Source organism: Vollenhovia emeryi, unplaced genomic scaffold (genome assembly GCF_000949405.1).
Source record: "Vollenhovia emeryi isolate VEMERY1.0 unplaced genomic scaffold, V.emery_V1.0 DF939141.1, whole genome shotgun sequence".
Lineage (NCBI taxonomy): Eukaryota > Metazoa > Arthropoda > Insecta > Hymenoptera > Formicidae > Vollenhovia > Vollenhovia emeryi.
The window spans coordinates 1015821-1035508 of NW_011967225.1; the positions used below are offsets into that span (position 1 = coordinate 1015821).

The following is a 19688-nucleotide window of genomic DNA, read 5'->3' on the forward strand; positions in this document are numbered from 1 at the left end:
CCTTTAAAAGTCTAGAACATGGTCTCCAGGCCGTTTAGACTCTAGACCAATCTAGTCTAGACTCAATCGATTCTTATACGAACACGTCAGTGAGGTTACTTTGAGCTGTTCGAAGTGCACGCGGAAAATCTCTCCTCGCGAGAACAACTTTGGTAGACCGTGGGAGCGCGACAGGGACGAATAAGTAAACGATTGCACGCGGAGTAACGTGATGACAGATTTGTTCAACATCACGAACCTGATCACGACCGTCGGCGTCGACGGCGTGAAGATCAAGCAGGAGCCCGGAGTGCCGGAGAAGTCGTCCAACGAGATCCTGACGGAGCTCTTCAGCACCTTCGACACGCCGGACGACGGCGTCGCGTCGCCGGTGAACAGCGACCAGCAGGTACCGAATGGCAACGTCGACGAGACCGCCAAGCCGGACAAGCCTCAAGCGAAGAAGAAGAAGAAGAAACACAAGCACAAGGAGAAGAAGCACAAGAAGAAGTCGAAGCACGATTCCTCGGATCACGATAGCGGCGCAGAAAGTAAGGGCCTCGGCAGGATCGGCTGCCTTGTGCTCTCGAGTACCCAAGGCAGTTATTGTGCGTCGCTTTAAGGGCTGGTTTTACAAACGTTTGTTAGCTGTTGACCAGGGTTCAGTCAACTCTCTATTCTTTCCTGTCTTACTATTTTAGAAGTAACAGGATCAATTAACCTGAGGTTAGCAGTTGACCGATGTTTGTGAAACTGACCCTAAAACAAAGATTGCTCCAGTTTCACCAAATGTCGCTTGACTTTAATCTTACGATTGATTTAATTCACGTTTGTCTCATTCTAAAGTAACAGTTGAAAAGAGACAGAACGAATTAAGTTAAGCTTAAATCATTCTCTCTCTTTTCTCTCAAAAAATTAGGGTACAAGACAGCCATTCTGCTCAGACCCTAATGATTCTCATTAGTTACCGCTCGGCACAGTACGACGACATAGTCACTTCTCTGCCTTGCCCCAATCAGGTGCCAAGAAGAAGAAGAAACACAAGAAGAAATCCAAGCGGAGACGCGAATCTGTATCCAGCAGATCGTCCGACGTGGGTCCGACTAAGGCTAAGATAGCAAAGACGGATGATCTCGGAGGCGTCGAGCACGACAATGACTCAAAGTCTCATCTTGACGCATCAGAGAAGACCGGTGCGAATGACGAGGCGAAAGCGGATGGTCAGTGCGTGAAAAAAGATTCTGGCACAACGGACGATCGCTTGGATAATCCTAGCAGTCCACCATTACCGCCTATATCGAGGAAGGTTGACGACGAAGCCGACGAGCCAATAATACCTAAACTTCTTGGTGTGTATTTCTCGCTGTACAAATAACAGTAACAGTTTATATTCTAAAGTAGTACGTGATACCGAAAGAGATGTACACGTAATTGGCAGTTAAGAGTACAGTCTTGTAGCGAGTTCGGTTGCCCGCACTAGTGCGCACTAGGGTGCACGCTAAGGCTTGTTCATAGTCGATTCTTCTATTCAATACATGTTCGGAAACTATTTAGCCGAAGAAATGATCCGTACGGATGGTGTACAGATATGGTGCATAGATTTTTCTGGCTACGAAGTACTTCAAGAGATATTTGAAACCTTAAATATAAGAATCGACTGTAAACAAGCCTTTGTGCGCACTCGGTGCTTACTAGTGCAGGCAACTGAATTCGCTACTTGACACAATTACGAGGCACTCTCATAATACTGTACTGTACATTATACCGTACTGATTCTAGTACCAGGAAGATCTCTATTGTTTGAAAGTTGTTTACCGGAGCGTTTATTGCTTGTATTGATACAGTAAACAACTTTTGAACAATAAAAATCTTGATATTAAAACTCAGTATAGTATAATGATTATGAGGATGCTTAATAATTGTGTCTAAAGCTGTATATGAAAAGGAGAAAGGATCGTGTCTAAAAATAAATGACATTTTTCTGTACATAGAAAAACCTAAGCAGCCTTCTCAAGGAAAGATATTGATAAAGGATCTCAAGAATAGTACCGTTTATAACGATACGGTGAAAGCGATAGAAAATAACCAAAAGGCAAAAGCCGCGAGAATGGAAGATGGCGAGTTGTCCGACAGCAGCAGCAATGACAATAGAACACCTACGCTGAGTCCTACTCCGCCTCGGAACCGGTCGTCGTCGTTCAGTCCAAGTAGAGATAGAATAAGAAGCAAAATGTTTAGTCCGACAAGAGGATCGGTCACTTCGAAATCCGATCTTAGACTAGTCTTGAAAGAGAAGGAGAGGAAAAGGTAAAAAATTCGTAGAACGAGAAAGGATTTATATTAGTGGTAATCACGCAAATAATTTCAAATTGTAGAGGCACGAGAGACAAGGACACTCACTCGCAAGACAGAAGGTCAAGGTCGCGGACGCGATACAGCTCGCATAACAGTAAAAGCGACAAGAGAGAAAAACAGAGAAGCAGGAGTAGGGAAAGGCACGACAAGGATAGAAGCAGCGAAAGACGAGACTCTGGCAGAAGCAGAGAAAGCTACAGATATAGAAGCCACAGTGAAAAACGAGGTCGAAGTGCAAGCAGGGAGAGAAAGTTAATATTACATTAAATTATTTGAGAATACAGTTTACGTTTGTCTCAATCTCGTCTGTGTAATATTACGTTTCTTTTTTCTAGGGAGAGAATAGAAATTAACAAAAAGAAGCTCTTAGAAATTGCAAGGAGAAATGTCATAAGCATGATAAAACAAGGAACTCTGTCAGTAGTTCAGAAAGATAAAGCTATTGCTGCTATACAGTCTGGTGGGAAAACAGTGGACGAACTCACAGGTAACTTTTTTTCGTTTGCATTTATCTTAGCAGTGATTTTATTATATGCTACAGTATTTATGACATCAATTTATTATAGTGTTTTCTGTTATTAATTAATTCTATAATTATTTTTATACAATATTATATTTTCACAGATTTTTGTAAGTCATTATCCAAGTCTGAAGCTTTAGGTGAATTATCTAGCATTTCTTCCGAAGATGAAGAAAGTGAGTCTGAGAAGGGATTTCATCATCCTTTCCTTTTAAAAGAAAGGCCTAGTTCTATTATAATGAACATTAAGGTATACATATAGATCCGTTGTATTATCGATCACAAATCTCATTTCACAAATATAAACATGAAAGTGTAACCAAATTTTATTTCTCTCTGTCAGGATGCAAAACAGCTGCCAACAAAAACGTTCCAGGAAAAGACAGCAGAAACGTCGAATCAGTTGCGATTGCAGTTTCCTGTTTCCAGTGGGCAACATCACAGAAAAAGCGGTAAGAACTTTTAAAGTACAATTTGTGGCTTTGTTCCAATGCAACTATGTGATACAATACGTTTGCCATCAGAAAACGAATGGGTGCCTGTTACACCAAAGAAACCGGAACCAAAAAAGATATTTGTACCAGCTTCTATAAATTTACAAATGACTCCACCAGCGGTTATAATGCCTCCACCTCCTGTGCAACCTACACAAACTGTTTTCCCGACGACGACGAAGGTAAAAAGGAGAACGTATCATATTGATCATTTAATTATAGTCATTTAATAATAAGATTATGTATCAACTGACGATTACAGCCTATGGATATTGGCTCCATAGTGTCTAAAAGATTAGCAGCTATAAGAAAATTGGGGGAAAATCCAAATGACGTGAGCGCTTTGAATGCGATACATCGGGCACAAAATGAGGTAAAGAGAAGCGATATAGATTGTCATAAATAGCATTAGTTTCACAACGTGAAATAAATTTTCCATTTGTGATATAGATGAAAACTTGGGCTGAAAGTAAGCAGATACCAGGTCAGTTTACTGGTAGTACAGGGGTTAAAGTGCTTACACCTGCAGAATTGTCTTCAGGTTTTCAAGCCTGGGCACGTAAGGTAAAGTTGCTATTGCACAGTTTACTCCACTTTTCGATTTCACAAAATTCGTCCTTGAATCAACCAACCCAGAAACTCCCGTTGCATGATGCATTTTCAAATCAAGCATAAATTATTGTTATACATTGCAAAAAAAGTTTTATTTTGATAACCATTATGTTTAATAATGATCTGTAATTTCAAAAATATGGCAAAATTAAAATTAAGAGAATATTTTATGTATGTGGTATATAAATGCATCTTAATACACATCCATTATAATTCCCTTCTCTTCCTGTCTCTTACTAAACAATGAAACAGGTCCAATATATCTTATGATAACAATAATGTTAATATCGAGCTACTTGGGATGTAGCTTTGACCTGACATTGTTTAGTAAGTACACCATTGACACCAATTTTGCCTGTAACAAGTTTTCAGGCACGGTCTCCACTAGAATCAATAAAAAAATTGATATTAGTAGAGACTGTGTTGTAGGCACAGACTATTTCTTACTTAGGAGTGGATTCTGTGCCTGCATGGACACAGGAGCATTATTATTTCAATGAAAATTAAATTTCAAAGTTTCCAAAAAAAGTTGTGAATTTAAATCAAAATCTTACCAGTAAGTCTGTCCCATTCTAGAAAATAAATTATATTACAAGAGCAATTAGGACAAAAAAAAATTATATATTAGAATATTAACTAAAAATTTAATTTATTAAAAATGATATTACGGAGATAATGAGCTCTTGTGAGATTATTGCTAATTATCGTCAGCTTCCTACTACAGGATTTCACCTGAAGCCAGTATATTATCTCTTAATCATAAAGCTGGGATATTTAGCATTAGTCTGCATCCACCTGAGGGTTTGTTACAGGCATATAGCTACGTCAGAGAAAAAAACCACTTCGGCAGCCCAGTGCAGAGATTATTATTTGTTCGGTATGTATCTGTTTGGTAAGTGTTGTGTATTCTTAAATTGTATAACAGATTAACGTTACATTTTGATACAGAGAGTGAGAGGTTCTTTCAGATCATAACTAAAATAATATTATATCCGTCTTATCTTAATGAGTTACTTATTTATTTGAATTCTGTCATCTAATATACGTGTCCCTTTTAGCAATTATACATTGACTCCAAAAAGTATAGGACGTATATTGTAATTCTAAAACTGTATTTCACTACTGAATATCCGCGCGATGCAACTCTACACAAATTTATTATCTCTTTTAATTCAACAAATTATTTAGGATCAGTTAGTATCAGCACAGCCTGTAACGGGTGGAATGGGTATGGCGTTACTGCAGAAGATGGGCTGGCGACCTGGTGAGGGTCTGGGTAAGAATAAAGAAGGGGCCTTGGAGCCGTTACAACTCGAGGTTAAATTGGACAAGAAAGGATTAGTTTCCGAGCAGGATATCATGCAGAAAGTCGGCAAAGCTGCAAAGCCTACGGTACCAACTGTCAAAACGTTGGAAGGTATATCTTAATTATACTAATTTCATCATCATCATAATCGGCTCTACAGCCCCGAGTGGGCCCTGGCCTTTACAACATTATGAGGCAGGCTCCTATGAGACAGCGGGGTTCTACTAAATTAATAAGCATCGTCTGTTGGTTCCACCATGAATTTATATTGCCCTTGGAGTGAGATCTATTTAGTGGAAAATTTGTTGTTAGATTGTGTAATCGCCGCGAAAGAAGATTGTGATTGGATTTGGATGTTGAAAACCTGCTATCTCATATTAGAAGCCTAAATCATAATAGGGGACTTTCCTCTATATATTTTTAAAAATGAATTTAAGCTTAAATTTATTTGATTATCTGTACAATTATTTGGTTCCAGGCAAACATCCGGTGTCACTTTTAGGAGAGTATTGCACAAAGAAGAAACTCGGAGCACCAGTTTACGAGCTGTGCTTTGAATCTGGACCAGATCACAGGAAGAATTTTCTCTTCAAAGTGAATAGCATTACTATAAGTAATTTAATATGTACATTTAGTAGATATAGGTACGTTATTCACATGCATAAATTTATTGCAGGTGAAAGTAAACGGCATCGAATATAAGCCGAGCGTAGCGAGTTCGAACAAGAAACAAGCAAAGGCAGAAGCAGCGCAAATATGTCTACAGAGTTTAGGCCTATTGCCTTCTTAGTGTATTGATACAGGGGACTTGTAGATTTTTGTTACGTAACAGCGCTTCTCAATTTTTCTCAGAAAAATAACACTTGATGCCACACCAAGTAACCACGTTCCTCGTCCTGAGTGATCGCAAAATATTAACGATGTTGCCAAGTTTTTTAAATTAATGATTAAATTAATTTAAACTGGTGCACTAGAACGTAGTAAGGTATGCACACAAGCAAATGAACATACGAATTTTATTCATTCTTGCAATAGCAAAAAGATATTAATTGCCCTCTTTGAATATTCGGTTGTTTGAGAATTAAATATTAAAAATGTATCATGCCTAGAAAACTAAGCACCTTTATGTTGAATATATATTTTTACATTTTTATTTATTGTAAATACTATAAAATAGTAAAGTTTGAACGAAGAAGCTAGCAATCTCAATTTTAATAAAGATTTATGTAATCCTTGTCATATCCAGCCGTTTCCAATTTCTTCCCTTCCTATCTTAAAGTTGCCTTTTATATGCAAGAATTATTAGAATTCCACTTTATTTATTAGACTTTCCTAGACGGTGTGACGTTCTGCGCAGTTTGTATCTTCAAGTATTTATCGTTACTGTTTCAAAAACTTTTCCCAAGTATATAATGTTAATCTCGCTATTTGTCTACAATTCCCACTCGAATTTAATTTCTATCGAGTTTTATCCGACCCGCCAAGAAATTTTGAAGTGTATACATAATACATACACATACGCAACGTATAATGTACGGAATAAGGAAGACAACTGTCCTTTTACAATACTTAATAATTTGACGCGTAACATGTGGTATAAGATGTGTTTGCGTGTAATAATTTGCATCTCTAAAAAAAAAAACATTAATGAAAGGTACATTTTTTTAAAATAATACAGTACAGGCCTGAGCAGAATGGCTTGTATTCTTAAGACACAAGACAGCTATTGTGCGTTAATTTTAAGACAACGATTCAAAACATAAAACGTCTTAAGAGTACAAGGCAGCTATTCTGCTCAGGCCCTGTCAAATAAATGATAAAATTATTTTCAAACTGGATGATCGATAATTACAGTGTTCTGCTATTATCAGCCATTTCTCAGCGCTGTTGGCAGTCCTCGATACTACTTCGTTGGGCCGCCGGCAACCTCGTCGGTATTTATGTACATACACTGAGCGACGCTCGGCAGGTTATGTGTTTGAATAAAGTGGAATAAACAGCGGTACTTCAAAGGTACGCGAAGGTACTTGTTGTAATAATTCGTTACGTCGTGTATGTATACGAAAGCACTGCAAGAATGCGCAGCGAGCCCATCCGCATCCTTAAACTCTATTGTTTACACCTGGACGATTTGCATTTCCTATTTCAAGCACGCTGACATGTTATTGTTTCTCGCTGCAAAATTACCAAATGTACCTCTCTGCTTGCGCGCTCTCTTTTGTCCGTGAAATTTTGCAAGTTTTACATCCTTTTCTCGTTGAAAAAAAAAACACAGGCCGAACACGGAGCACAAGTCTCGCGGCCTGCTATGCTGATCAGTTATCTCTGTCCTCGCTGCGATGGAAGATGCGGGCGCCACAGTTTTCTACGACGACGAGGACGACTGCCTGGACTACGAGTGCTTGCACAACAACGTCGAATACGATTACGATTACGTGGACTCGGAGAAGGAAACCCTTCATGAATTGTACCAGTATTGTCTCGGCCCTAGTCTGTACGATACGGGACGCTATATACTGCCTTTATTGGGCAGCGCAATCTTATTTAGACTAGTTGTTCATACTGGTGAGACCCTGTCGATTCACTACTTTACTTACGCAAGTTGTTAATATACTACATTTTTTTCTACAGGTTTGTTTCTACGATGAGTAACGCGGTTCGATTTACATTTTCAGAATACATATCGCACAAAGTGTCTCATGTACTGTCGGTCATTATAGGTTTGTATATTATCCAGCATTACGTGCAGGAGTCATTGACAGTATTGATAGCGTTCGCTCTATTTTCCTACGGTGTTTTACACGTGCCAAGAAGGTGGCACAGAGGCGCAGGGATCTTTTTGCCGTCCCTATTGACAATTGCGTACTGGTACGTTTTGCATCGTAGATTAATTCGCGCTTCGACTTCAGCAGATAAGCAGTACTTGGAGTTTACTTTCAGCGAATTTTCAATGCAGCCAGTGATATGGCATAAAGTACGCAGCGTGATTATGACCATGGTGATGAAAGCAATTAGCGTCGCCATCGACACCGGCGATTCGAGCGACTTGCCGGACGTTTACAGTTTCATGGGTTACATGTTCTGCGGTGTAACTTGTTTATTCGGGCCGTGGGTGTCGTTCAAGGATTACCTGTCGTTACGTTGCTCTAATCAGGTATTTCGTAATTAAGCACGTAACATTTTTATTACTAGCGGGGAAGTTCTTTATTATGAGATAGGCTTCTAACATGAGATAGCAGAGCTTCTGTTAAATTAATGGGCATCGTCTGTTGGTCCCACCAGGAATTTCTTGCCCTTGGAGCAAAATCTATTTGGTGAAAAATTCACTCTTGGATCGTGTAATCGTTGCAAAAGAAGATTGCGATTGAACTTGGGTGTTGAAAACCTGCTATCCCACGTTAGAAATCTATCTCGTAACAGAGGACTTTCCTCTGTATAAAAATATGTATACTAATAAGGAATGAATCGTTTTTCTAAGCGTTTTCTAAAATAGTTTAAAATAGCGATAATATTTAATAAAGTCCCATTGCAGACGAAATGGTGGGTAATGTACAGTATGGGATTCGCCTTCTTCTCCTTTGCCTTTCTGAGCATCTCAAATTGCTGGACGCAATGGATATTTGTAGATAACTCTTGGAAGTTAGTATTCAAATTGTATACGAGTACACAATTTAATCTGATAAATACTTCATCATGTTGTTTAAAAAATGTTCTTATTATAATTGAGGTGGTTACTGGCATACAGAGACGCGTTGTCCTTCAGAACGTCCCACTACTTCGTATCGTACTTAGCTTCGGCAGTGTTAATTTTGGGAGGATTTTCTCTCTCGTCGTCGACGATAGTTGAGTTCTTGTACATCGAGTTCCCACGCTCGCTTGTTGAGGTTGTCATTCACTGGAACATTCCGATGCATTACTGGTTAAAAACGTGTACGTATAGGCATTTCAAAAGTTTTATAATGGTGAGAGATCTCTCGATGTTGCATCAAAGGATAGAAGTGGAATTTACATCTGATTTCTGTATTTCACTTTTCGCAGACATCTTCCGTCCCAGTATCAGAAACTTGGGGAAGTTCGGCGCGGTGACCGTCACGTATCTGACAAGCTCTCTTTTGCACGGCTGGAACTTTCAATTGGCGGCGGTGTTACTTAGTCTAGGATTTTATTCGTATGTGGAGTTTCAGCTCAGGTCCGTGCTCGCCGACACCTTCGACGCCTGCGTCGCGTCTAAACAGTGCTCCACACAAAGATGCACGCACCAATACAATTCGTATAACTGTTGGTGGGTGTTTGTGACAAACTTTACGTTTTTTGGATTGGCGGTGTTTCACTTGGCTTATTTAGGTCTCATGTTCGATATGTCGGATCTGCAAGAAACAGGGTATAGCTATAGCCATACCATAAACAAGTGGGCTGAACTCGGATTTGCTAGTCATTGGGTAGCATTAGCTACATTTTGCATTTATATTTTAATTAAGTAGCAGATTATTTTTAATTTTTTATTTTCTCCGAAGACTGTATTTCTTTTTTTTTTTAATAAAAATTAAAACGACCTATAAATCACTAGCAGTTGACTTTGTAAACAGTTTTCCCTGCACAGATGAAGGAGCATGAATAATATTTAGGATGTAATTTTATGTTGTTACAGACATTTTCAAAAAAGATGAATAAAATACATATTCTTTATTGAGTATATAACACAATATAAAGTTCACTGTGTGATCTATACATATTTTATAATTTTTTTATATATGTAGCACATTTAGTAGTTTGTAATTATAAAAAAAGTTTACAAAGAGTATGTAAGTATACAATGTTAAATAATACTCTTCCGATATTTCGCATCCTAATCTAATGTTACAATAAATGTCACTTTTATAATGAATAGAAATATCTTTGCTCTCTAAGATACTTTTCCCCTAATCCACTGCAATTAGTAATGTTGCATTTGTAATTTTACTATGCGACACAATAGTTGTTATAAATTGGCTATTGTATAATTTTTATGTACACTTTCAGATTTATTTTGATGACAATGATTGTATTATCGAAGAAATAATGATCTCGTTGCAATGTAACATTACAATTGAACATTACATAATGAAGAAATGCCATACACAATTCACAATATTCTTAATAGGCATCCGAATTTCGCAGACTTGCTATAATTTTATAATGTACACGGTGCATTTATTTGAAAATAAATAACTGTTTTCTACAAATTTTTTGCAACCTAATGGCGAATAGACTTAATTTTCCTAAACATCACATTTTAATAACAATGTGTTCTTAAACACTATAATTAGCAAATGACTTCCATATTCATTGTATAAATGAATACACAGCTAAGGTATATATAATCTACTGTATAAACTACATACATATGTGTAAAAGCATTTGTATGTGTGTATTTAGTCAAGAGTCCTGCGCTAAAACTACTATTGACATGTCTATACTTTTAGTTCTATGTATCAACTTCATAAAAAATAATAAATCTTATTGTAATTATCCTAGATATAGTCTGACAGCGTCTATAAACAACAATTAAAGTTACTCTTACGACTGCCGTCTATATTATTTATTATTGATATTCAAAATTGACAATTCCTTTTTGTTGCCTAGGACAGATTCTTGTGATATAACTTAAAATTTTGTTATATCTTGAAATATATTTTTCTGTTTTGAATTTTTTAATTGATACAAATTTTTACTTTTATTGATTACCTAAAGTAATTACAGATACAAAATTAGAGAGAAATATTGGATTTAGCTTCTGGAATTACTAGTTTGGTTATTTAATATCTTCAATTATTTTTTTGTCGCAAACAAGGAAGCTGGAAAGCAAAGTTCAAGCTATGAGACCTAAATAACTTTCTATTGTTTATAAAATTTTATTGAATTGTGGCAAACATCTCTGTATTTAAATAATCAAAAGTATTTATACATTGTAACAAAAATTACAAAAGAATATAATAAAAGTTGTAATCGTCAAATGAAATTTACTTTAATACATATAACATAATGCAAGTCACATCAACGTACGATATATATAAAATGCATGAAAATAAAATCTTAAATTTTGTAATTCAATAGATGTGACAAACATCATTCTATCATAAACTTCCGTTTCCAAGTTTTATTTTCATATAACTTTTTATATCTTGTCGTGTACACCTTGATGCAATTTTCAGATGTAAAATAAAATGATTCATTTAGCAATTGTAAGTATAACTTTATTATAATCTTTTCGTTTTCATTGCGTGTAAAAACTTTTGTTCTTCCCACAATAAATAAAAATACGGCGCTGCAAAAATGACGCTTTCTCAATAGTTACGTTTTGTCATATGTCGCAGAGTGCAATTCTCGAGACTGTTAAACTAATTTAAAATGTACAGAAAAACCTAGGTACTCGTAAGAGTAACAGCTTAATTTTAACCTTGTACTTAAAGGTATTCCAAATATTTCATAATCAATTTATACTGTTATGTACAATTTACAGGGTGCTCTACATCAAGACATCCAATATCACGTCATCTCATCTTCAGGCCAATTTGAAGCATATGATGAAACGTCATCGAAGATATTAATTATGATTTCTTTCATGTAAAATGTTATTAAAACTGTATTTTATTTTCTTTTAAATGCACAAAAATTCTCAGTATATAATAATAATAATAACTGTATTATTATACTCGTAGTCTTTATTATCTCATCACATTTTTTGATATGTTTTGCGCTGGAGGAAATGTCTGTACAAATTACATAATTAAATTGTATTCACGATATGTTTACAAAAAGACCTGAAGACTAATATTCCTTACATATTAAAATTCTGTCTTTAATAAAATTGTCGTTATCAATGTATTATATATAATTGATACAAAAAAAAGAGGAAAAATAATACAAAGTCGCATAGCGTATTTGTAAAAATCTACACTTAATTTATTTAAATATAAGAGATGTATATATAAATTAATATATCCAGATTTTTCAACAGATCTATAACTTAATGAATATATTTAGCGGGAAATATACTAAATAACATCGCTGGCAAAATAAGTTGCATGAATCATATATAAACTGCACATACAATATATACACCGGTATTGCAACACTTGATCTAATGCGTTTGTCGAAACTCAAAGCAATGAAAGTAAATTTTCAACAAGTGCCATAATTACAGTGTTCCGAGTTCTTTAACAGTTGCTTTAAACCGACCAAGTTACAGCACAATGCTTCTCTAACATACTACATTATCTATATCACGATAATGCTAAATAAGTTTTATTTCTTGCTAATCTATCCAATTCCGGTCCGCAATAATTTTTTCATAACAATAAAAATCTGTATATGTATATAATATAGGTGTATATAAAAACTTCTATATTTTAATATAACAAAAGGTGCAATAAATTTTAATTTTGAGGCCATAGGCGAAGAATTTATCATTATACTCCTTTCTTGATCATACAGTGGATTGAAGTTGATCCTTTATATATTTTTAAAAGAAATAAGAATTGTACATTAATCATAGTTATAACAGGAGAAAAGATAATGCTTGAAGCTATTCTGTTTTTATAGTAAAAAACATTGTTAAGTATAAAAATTAAATTGAATTAAATTAAACGAAGGAGTGTGACTTTTAGATTGCGTTACCGTAAAATATATATGTTCAAGTGAATTTTGCAGAAAAGACACGTGAGCGTTAAAATAATATTTTGGCAACATTGAAAAAATTATTGAAAACAGAAATTAAACGTATGGTCGAAATTATTTTGAAAATATATATCTACAAGTGTGCTTATTCTGACCAGCAGATAGTTAAAGTGGAAAGATGATATTAACAGAAGTCTGATTTCCCTTTTCTTTTCTTTTATAGACATCTAACGCATCGCAATACTTTGATATATGGAAGAACAATTAAAAGCCGTGTAAGCTATATATTAAATATCACTGCAACAAATTCATATCCCATGATGCAGATATGACAAAACCATATTAATTAATAATGCAGTGTTGATGATTTTGTTGAGATATAGTTTGATCTTCGTTGATTTATGATATAAAAGCCTGGGCAAAACTCGTTCGAGTTGAAGGATTGAAGATCAGAGTGAAGTGCTTTTTACTGAATGATGGGGTTTAAGCGATGAGATCTTCGGCGCTGGTGAGATGCTCCAGTTACCTGACAGTCCTCCCCAACGCCACTGGGAATATCGGTTAGTCATCTGATAAATGCACTTTTATAACTTTTTGTTGTGCGCGCACTGCAAGTCATAGAAATAAATGGGGTCGGTTCGTTAGCCACCTCTGGTGCTACTTGTTTTATTGCATAAGCACTAAATGTAACCTTATTACGAGGCCTGGACTATAATATAAACTTCAACCTGTGTGACACGTCTCTGTTCAACTGTTATTTGCCCAGGCCTATATAAGATTTGTAGTATGTAATAACATGCTAACCAAAACACAGAAATGAAAATTTAGGAGTCATGCCACATGCGATATGAATAAATTATCAATGACACAGAACAAATTGTAACAAATTAGTATTTCATATTATTTCTCTTTAAAAATTAATTTTAAAAAAATTAAAAAATCAGTTTACAACTTGTATACAAGTAAGAGATAGATACAGAATCTTTGTAAATGCATATATAAAGAAATGTTATAAAATATTTTGAGAATATTTGTACACATTTGGCTGTTATCAGATGTAAATCTATAAAGCCTCATGAAATTTATCTCTGGTATACTTATAGTGATAAGTGATGAAAAATATAAAAGATGAAGAGATATAAGTGGATAGATAAGTCGTATACAGAAAATATACTTGCACGATGACAACAAAGCAAAGCTGAAAAAAATCAGAAGCAATGGGGGTTGGCGGGGTGGAGGAAAGAGAATATTGTAATTCTTTTTTTACTTGTACATTAAACAAGCAAGGACAAAATCGTAAATTTAGGTCCAAATTCGAGAAACAGGGACAGTTATTGACTTACTGCCTGAGCGAATAGCGAGTAACTCGGTCTGCCGACCTGAGGATCATATTCATGCGTTGTTGCGGTTGTGGTACTGAATGATTGGCAGACGAGTTTGTAGCGTGGGCCTGTGCAGCCATGCAGGAGGTACGTTTCGCCCTTCTCACTGGTTTTGATACAGTTAAAGTTGTAACAGGATTGGTGGTAGTTGTATTGTTGTTGATGTTATGGCTCTGTGTTGCCGGTTTAGACCTAATACGGCAGGAAGATGGATCACAGCTACTGTTGACCAACCAACTGTTTCTACAATTTCCAGTCAAGATAAAGAGACCCTATTTCTTTCGGACAACACATGCAATATAACAATATAATTTCTTTCATTGATCTTATATATTGAAAGCATGTGTTAATTGGTGTAAGCGCAATTTAGAAGGGGCCGGGCAAATGAGAATAACTGGATAGTGTCATGAACGACAGAAGAAAGACAGGAAAAGTATTTACTTCCAAGAAAAATAATAAACAGAGTAACGTATAGGTAGAGAAGTAGATAAATAAATAATGGTTTAACCTTTTCACGACTGTCGTTGCGGTGGATCGTGATAGCAGCCTTTTAGTGGGATCTCTTTCTTTATTTCCCACTAGAGTAGTAATGGTTCCTTTTTGACTTCTGGTTTGCAAGAGGGATCCCAAATATGGGCTGTAACGTGACACGTTAATCCCAATCTCAAAAGGGCAAGAGGCTACGATTAATATACTCAACACTTACTGCACAACGGTAGATGTCCCTGTGCTCGTATTAAGTGAAGTTTGAGCTGTCGACATCCCTCTTCTTCTGGCTTTGATTCTGCACAATTTATCACCCTGAGTCAACGTACCGTATCTAGGCGTGGCGCTAGCCCCAGCCACTGGTCCAGGATCGTCCAACTTTATTTCGTCCACGCGATGCATTATCCCTGATACATTATCCTCCATTAAACTCTTCACGTCCCCTTGGAAAGAAGCTGCTCTAGGTTTATCGGCCATCGAGTATATCCCGTACTCATGTACCGGACTTCCAAACGGTCTTTTCAGCAACGACCAGAGATACGCCTCCTTTCTAAAGGACACAGATTTGTCTTTTTTTTTACAATGTATAATTCTCAAATCATCAGATACATCGTAATGAAAACATAAAAAGACAGACACAGACACACAGATGTGTATATACAGCCATAGATAAAATTATTAGGCATCCTCTCGAGCATTACACTGTTAATCTAAGTGTGCTACTTTTATATACGTAGAGGAAAGTCCTCTATTATGAAACAGGTTTCTAATATGAGATAGCAGGTTTTCAACGCCCCAAATTCAATTACAAATCTTTTTTCGCAACGATGACACAATCTAACAATGAACTTTCCATTTAACAGATTTCGATCCTATAGCATAATAACTTTCCTATGTATGTGTAATTTAGCGAAACACTTTCTGCACACTTTCTTCTGTTTAAAATCGCGACACGTGACCGCTTAAAAATTTTCTTTAATAGCAAGGAATGTGTAAAATAACGTACGTCAAGTCATATATTGCGATTTTAAATGGAAAGAAGGGTATAAAAAGTGTTTCACCAAATTACACATATATTTGTATAAAAGTAACACACTTAATCTAATACCTGGAAAATTTCTATTTTCAAAAAATTGTTTGATAAAGCGTCCATTGCTTCTAGGCAGTGAACAACTTTTAAACAATAAAAATCTTTCTAGTATTAGATTCAGTGCAGTATGCATTGGAAATCTAAAGCCAACGGCACGATACTATTTTTCCTACTGGATTGCCCACGAGAACCAATAAGGAAGTAGAGTTTTAGTTCAGGTGACTTAAGCCCTGTTGGCTCTCGTAAGCAATCCAGTAAGTGATATCGTGTGCCGTCGGCTTTAGATTTTCAATACTGTACTGAATCTAGTACTAGATTTTTATTGTTTAAAAGTTATTTACCGCATAGAAGCAACGAACGCTTTGCCAGACAATTTTTTGAACATAGAAACTTTCCAGGTATTGGATAGTACAGCACAATGATTAGAAGGATGCCTAATAATTTTGTCAACGGCTGTATGTATCTACCTCTCCAACCATTGTTGCTGATGCCCAATTACAGAACCTGGCCTACATATCCTTATCCAGGCGATCGTTTCGTGAGCCGTCAAATGGTAATGCTTCATAATGTAGCAACCTATGAGCGAACCCGTTCTCCCGAGGCCTGCCTTGCAATGTACAGCGATCGCGCCGCTCGCGTTGTCCGCTATTTTGAGAAACTGATGCATTATCGCATCCGTCGGCGTCGAACCGTCGATGAAAAACAGATCTTTGTGAATGAAGCCGACATCGGTGAAGCTCGACGCGTCGTAGACTTTCTTATTAAGCCGCACAATTGTTGTCACGTTATTACGGCGGAAATACGTAAAATACCACTCTGGTCCGTGGAGTGGATAACCTGTAGAAAAAGTACACAACACTTGACGCATTATCCAACTGCCGTTATAAAATCATCGGTGAGACAATACGAATGATAAAGACCGAAAATTCCACAAATTTTTACTATGTACGTTCCTTAAAAGAAAGTATTCTTTCGTTCCTATATCGTTCGCCTTCGAACTTCGCTCATACCCGCGTGTTCCTTCCCTTTTACGTCTGTAAACATTTATTCCGCCGAATTCTTTCTCGTGTTCTTTTCCATTCGCACAATCTACTACGGCGTCGCAAATCAATCAAGGTGGAAGGAATTACGCACCATCTTCCATTTTAGATCTTGCATGTGGGCCGCAGAAAGCAATGAACTTTCCAGGGACTATCCAATTCAAGTCCCCGTTCTCAACTCTCTCGAAGTGTTCGTACTCCTTAACGCAGAAATCTTCGAAATTAAAGAAACCAAGTCGATGGCACTTGTATATAGCACTTAGACAGTCCCTCAACGATATCTGATAGCACGGCGGCCCGACGGAGGCGTCGCGAAACATAATAAACGGGGGACTGTTCGGACTCTTGGTCAAGCATTCGTAAGCTTCTTGCGCTGTACGCTTGCAGTATAATATCTGAAAATTCAAAGTGGATCTTAATGCGCCGATCAATAAAAACAGCAAACACGAATAAAGACTTGTCGTCCCCACAGTAAATAATTAACCAACGTGGGAAACTAACGATCGATGACTGGCAAATTCGGTACTGCGAAAAATATTACCTCACCCAGGCTGAGGTAATGGGTGTGTTCCCATTTCCTCTCACTGCCAGTACCGGACGCTATTAATGAATTCAGCCTCTGAGAAAGTCGTTTCCAAACGAAACCACAGTATCCTTCGTAATAACAAAGCAGTCGTTCTTCTCTAAACGCAACCAGTCGCGCTTTCTCGTCGACACTGAGTGCTCGAGACTATTGGGAGCACTGTCAGCGGTACTGAGAGGAAACGGGAACACACCCAATATTTTCCGCGGTGAATTTCCTTAATTAGAATTCGCCGGTCGCGTCGGTCATTAGTTTCCCACATTGGCGAATAACCAACTTTCTCCGCAAAGTCTTCGCCGACGTGCGGCCCGCACTGAAATCGCAAGGGGAAAAAGTTCACATTACCGCGTAACTTCCCATGAGAAATGCAGCGTTGACCCTCTTCTCGGCGTCCAGCGTCGTGTAATGCACAAGCTTCTTTTTGCTGAGCGCGATGCCCTTTAACTTCTTATTAACCTTTTGGCAGTATCTGTACAGCATGGCCAGGTTTAAAGGGCCGAAGTCGGAGTAAAAATTCTCGTAGACCAACTCGTTGTCAATACTGAAGTAGTGTGTGTTTGGGGTACTTTTTGGTTTCATTGCTGTTCTGAACGTTACGAAGTACAATCGATCTGGAAGGGAAAACAAATTGTATTCCTCGCTCCGCGCGTCAGGCGAGAGGAGACTCTCCCTTTCGGACGCCTCGGCAAATTTTGTAGCGTACAGTCTAGATCTTCAGGGGGGGGAAAAAAACAGATCCGGAACTTTCAGGCGTGGATGACGATTCTGAATACAAAAGTGACAGTAACGAACATCGTCTCGGAGGAAACAGCCGAGGTAACGTATCGAGCGCGCCGGAGGCTGGTGTGTAATTTATTTTAGCCGAGGGAGCATCACTCCTGCTCGCAGATGTGCCGTCGCGACGAGGTGAAAAACGTCAGCAGGAGCTTCCTCGCGAGACGACACGGGTCCGCGGGACGCGAGTCGCGCGGACAAGAGCGCGCCTTTCCGCGCGGTCATCAAAAATAGATTCCAATCCGGGCCGGGATTACCTTTTATGAATTCGGCCGCGCACACCAGAACCTCGTTCGCGTCCTCCATCGTGATCCAGTTGCGGGTGTACGGCGCAGTAGCAGATACCGATCAGGTGGATCTGTCATCAGCGCGACGTTAATGCAAATAGGAGCGGTTCAATTAGCGCGATATAGCGCGGGGCGCGCAGTAAACACGCGGGGATGTGTCGGAGTGGGCGGGTAACTAGGCGAAGTCTCCGCCGCGGCGGATGCTAATCAGCGGCGATCTGCCTACGCGCGCGAAACTCGCGGAGTCGCGTTACGTCAGGCGGTCGCGCGGCGCGCGCCGTCGTCGTCGTCGTCGTCGTCGACGGTGCCGCGCGCGGGGAACTCCCGGCGACCCGCACTCTCCGCGTACACCCACGGCGCCTTCGCTGTGGGAAGAGAGAGAGTGGGACGTTTGCTCCTGCTCCACGCCTCGGCTCTCGACTCCGCTCCGCTCCGCGCTCCGCTCGCAACGCTCTCGCCGCGAGAGACCGTTACGGAATTCAAACTCGAGGGGGAGCGGAACCGGATTCGGCCGATGGCCGACGACTGGCATCGACTAGTACCTAGAGTGGGTAAAGCCTCCGCTACAATGATTCTCGGTTCTGTCTACAATGGTCGTAGTCGTAGTCGCTCGATAAGAATTGACCAATCGCAGTCGATTATTCTTACGACTACGACTCTGCGACTCGCATTGTAGACAGAACCGAGAATCATTAGGCCTGTTCTTTATTACTGCACTACTGAACTAGTGCAATAAGTTAAAATGAAACAAATAGATTACCTCTCATTCCAACTCATTGCACCAGTGTGCACTAGTTCAGGAGTGCAGTAATAAAAAACAGACCCATTGGGTTTGTTTTCTGTTCCTGCACTGGTGAACTAGTGCAGTAAGCTAGAATGAGAAAAAATATGCTTGTCTTAGGCTGAAATCACATGGTGCAGAATAGAGCTGCGGAATAGAACGTGCGTCATAGAAGCAACCAATCAGAGCCAGACATTTCCGTCACTCGTTGATACGGCAAAGCTCTGATTGCCTGTTTCTATAACGCACTCTCTATTCCGTACTCCTATTCCGCATCATGTGATTTCAGCCTTACTCCAATTTATTGCACTAGTTCACTAGTGTAGGAACAGAAAACAAGCCT

At 38.3% G+C, this 19688-nt stretch overlaps 3 protein-coding genes across 7 annotated transcripts; 2 read left to right on the plus strand and 1 right to left on the minus strand.

Moving 5' to 3' along the window:
- The first annotated feature begins 41 nt into the window (after window positions 1-41).
- LOC105566979 (protein SON) lies at window positions 42-6475 on the plus strand. 3 transcript variants are annotated; one of them, XM_012021450.1, is made up of 13 exons: window positions 42-530; window positions 999-1328; window positions 1971-2286; window positions 2355-2585; window positions 2670-2821; window positions 2959-3104; window positions 3198-3306; window positions 3379-3530; window positions 3611-3721; window positions 3799-3912; window positions 5149-5377; window positions 5745-5860; window positions 5943-6475. In XM_012021450.1, the coding sequence occupies exons 1-13, from the start codon at window positions 212-214 to the stop codon at window positions 6054-6056; spliced, it is 2439 nt and encodes an 812-aa protein (XP_011876840.1). In that variant the 5' UTR covers window positions 42-211; the 3' UTR covers window positions 6057-6475. The 3 variants fall into 3 exon arrangements, with proteins under 3 accessions (XP_011876840.1, XP_011876841.1, XP_011876842.1); XM_012021451.1 differs by lacking the exons at window positions 5745-5860; window positions 5943-6475 and adding an exon at window positions 4773-4852 and having other exon boundaries at window positions 5149-5229; XM_012021452.1 differs by lacking the exons at window positions 5745-5860; window positions 5943-6475 and adding an exon at window positions 4773-4837 and having other exon boundaries at window positions 5149-5229.
- A 705-nt stretch (window positions 6476-7180) lies between these two features.
- LOC105566978 (protein-cysteine N-palmitoyltransferase porcupine) lies at window positions 7181-9900 on the plus strand. Its single transcript, XM_012021449.1, has 7 exons — window positions 7181-7279; window positions 7542-7831; window positions 7942-8134; window positions 8207-8420; window positions 8799-8905; window positions 8994-9196; window positions 9305-9900. The coding sequence occupies exons 2-7, from the start codon at window positions 7606-7608 to the stop codon at window positions 9745-9747; spliced, it is 1386 nt and encodes a 461-aa protein (XP_011876839.1). The 5' UTR covers window positions 7181-7279; window positions 7542-7605; the 3' UTR covers window positions 9748-9900.
- Window positions 9901-11949: 2049 nt separating this feature from the next.
- LOC105566977 (dual specificity protein phosphatase CDC14A) lies at window positions 11950-18967 on the minus strand. 3 transcript variants are annotated; one of them, XM_012021447.1, is made up of 8 exons: window positions 18535-18967; window positions 17849-18114; window positions 17015-17315; window positions 16348-16717; window positions 15011-15340; window positions 14813-14941; window positions 14266-14496; window positions 11950-13530 (listed from the first exon to the last, which is right to left on the minus strand). In XM_012021447.1, the coding sequence occupies exons 1-8, from the start codon at window positions 18581-18583 to the stop codon at window positions 13488-13490; spliced, it is 1719 nt and encodes a 572-aa protein (XP_011876837.1). In that variant the 5' UTR covers window positions 18584-18967; the 3' UTR covers window positions 11950-13487. The 3 variants fall into 3 exon arrangements, with proteins under 3 accessions (XP_011876837.1, XP_011876836.1, XP_011876838.1); XM_012021446.1 differs by having other exon boundaries at window positions 14266-14547; window positions 18535-18965; XM_012021448.1 differs by lacking the exon at window positions 14266-14496 and having other exon boundaries at window positions 18535-18966.
- Window positions 18968-19688: the final 721 nt, after the last annotated feature.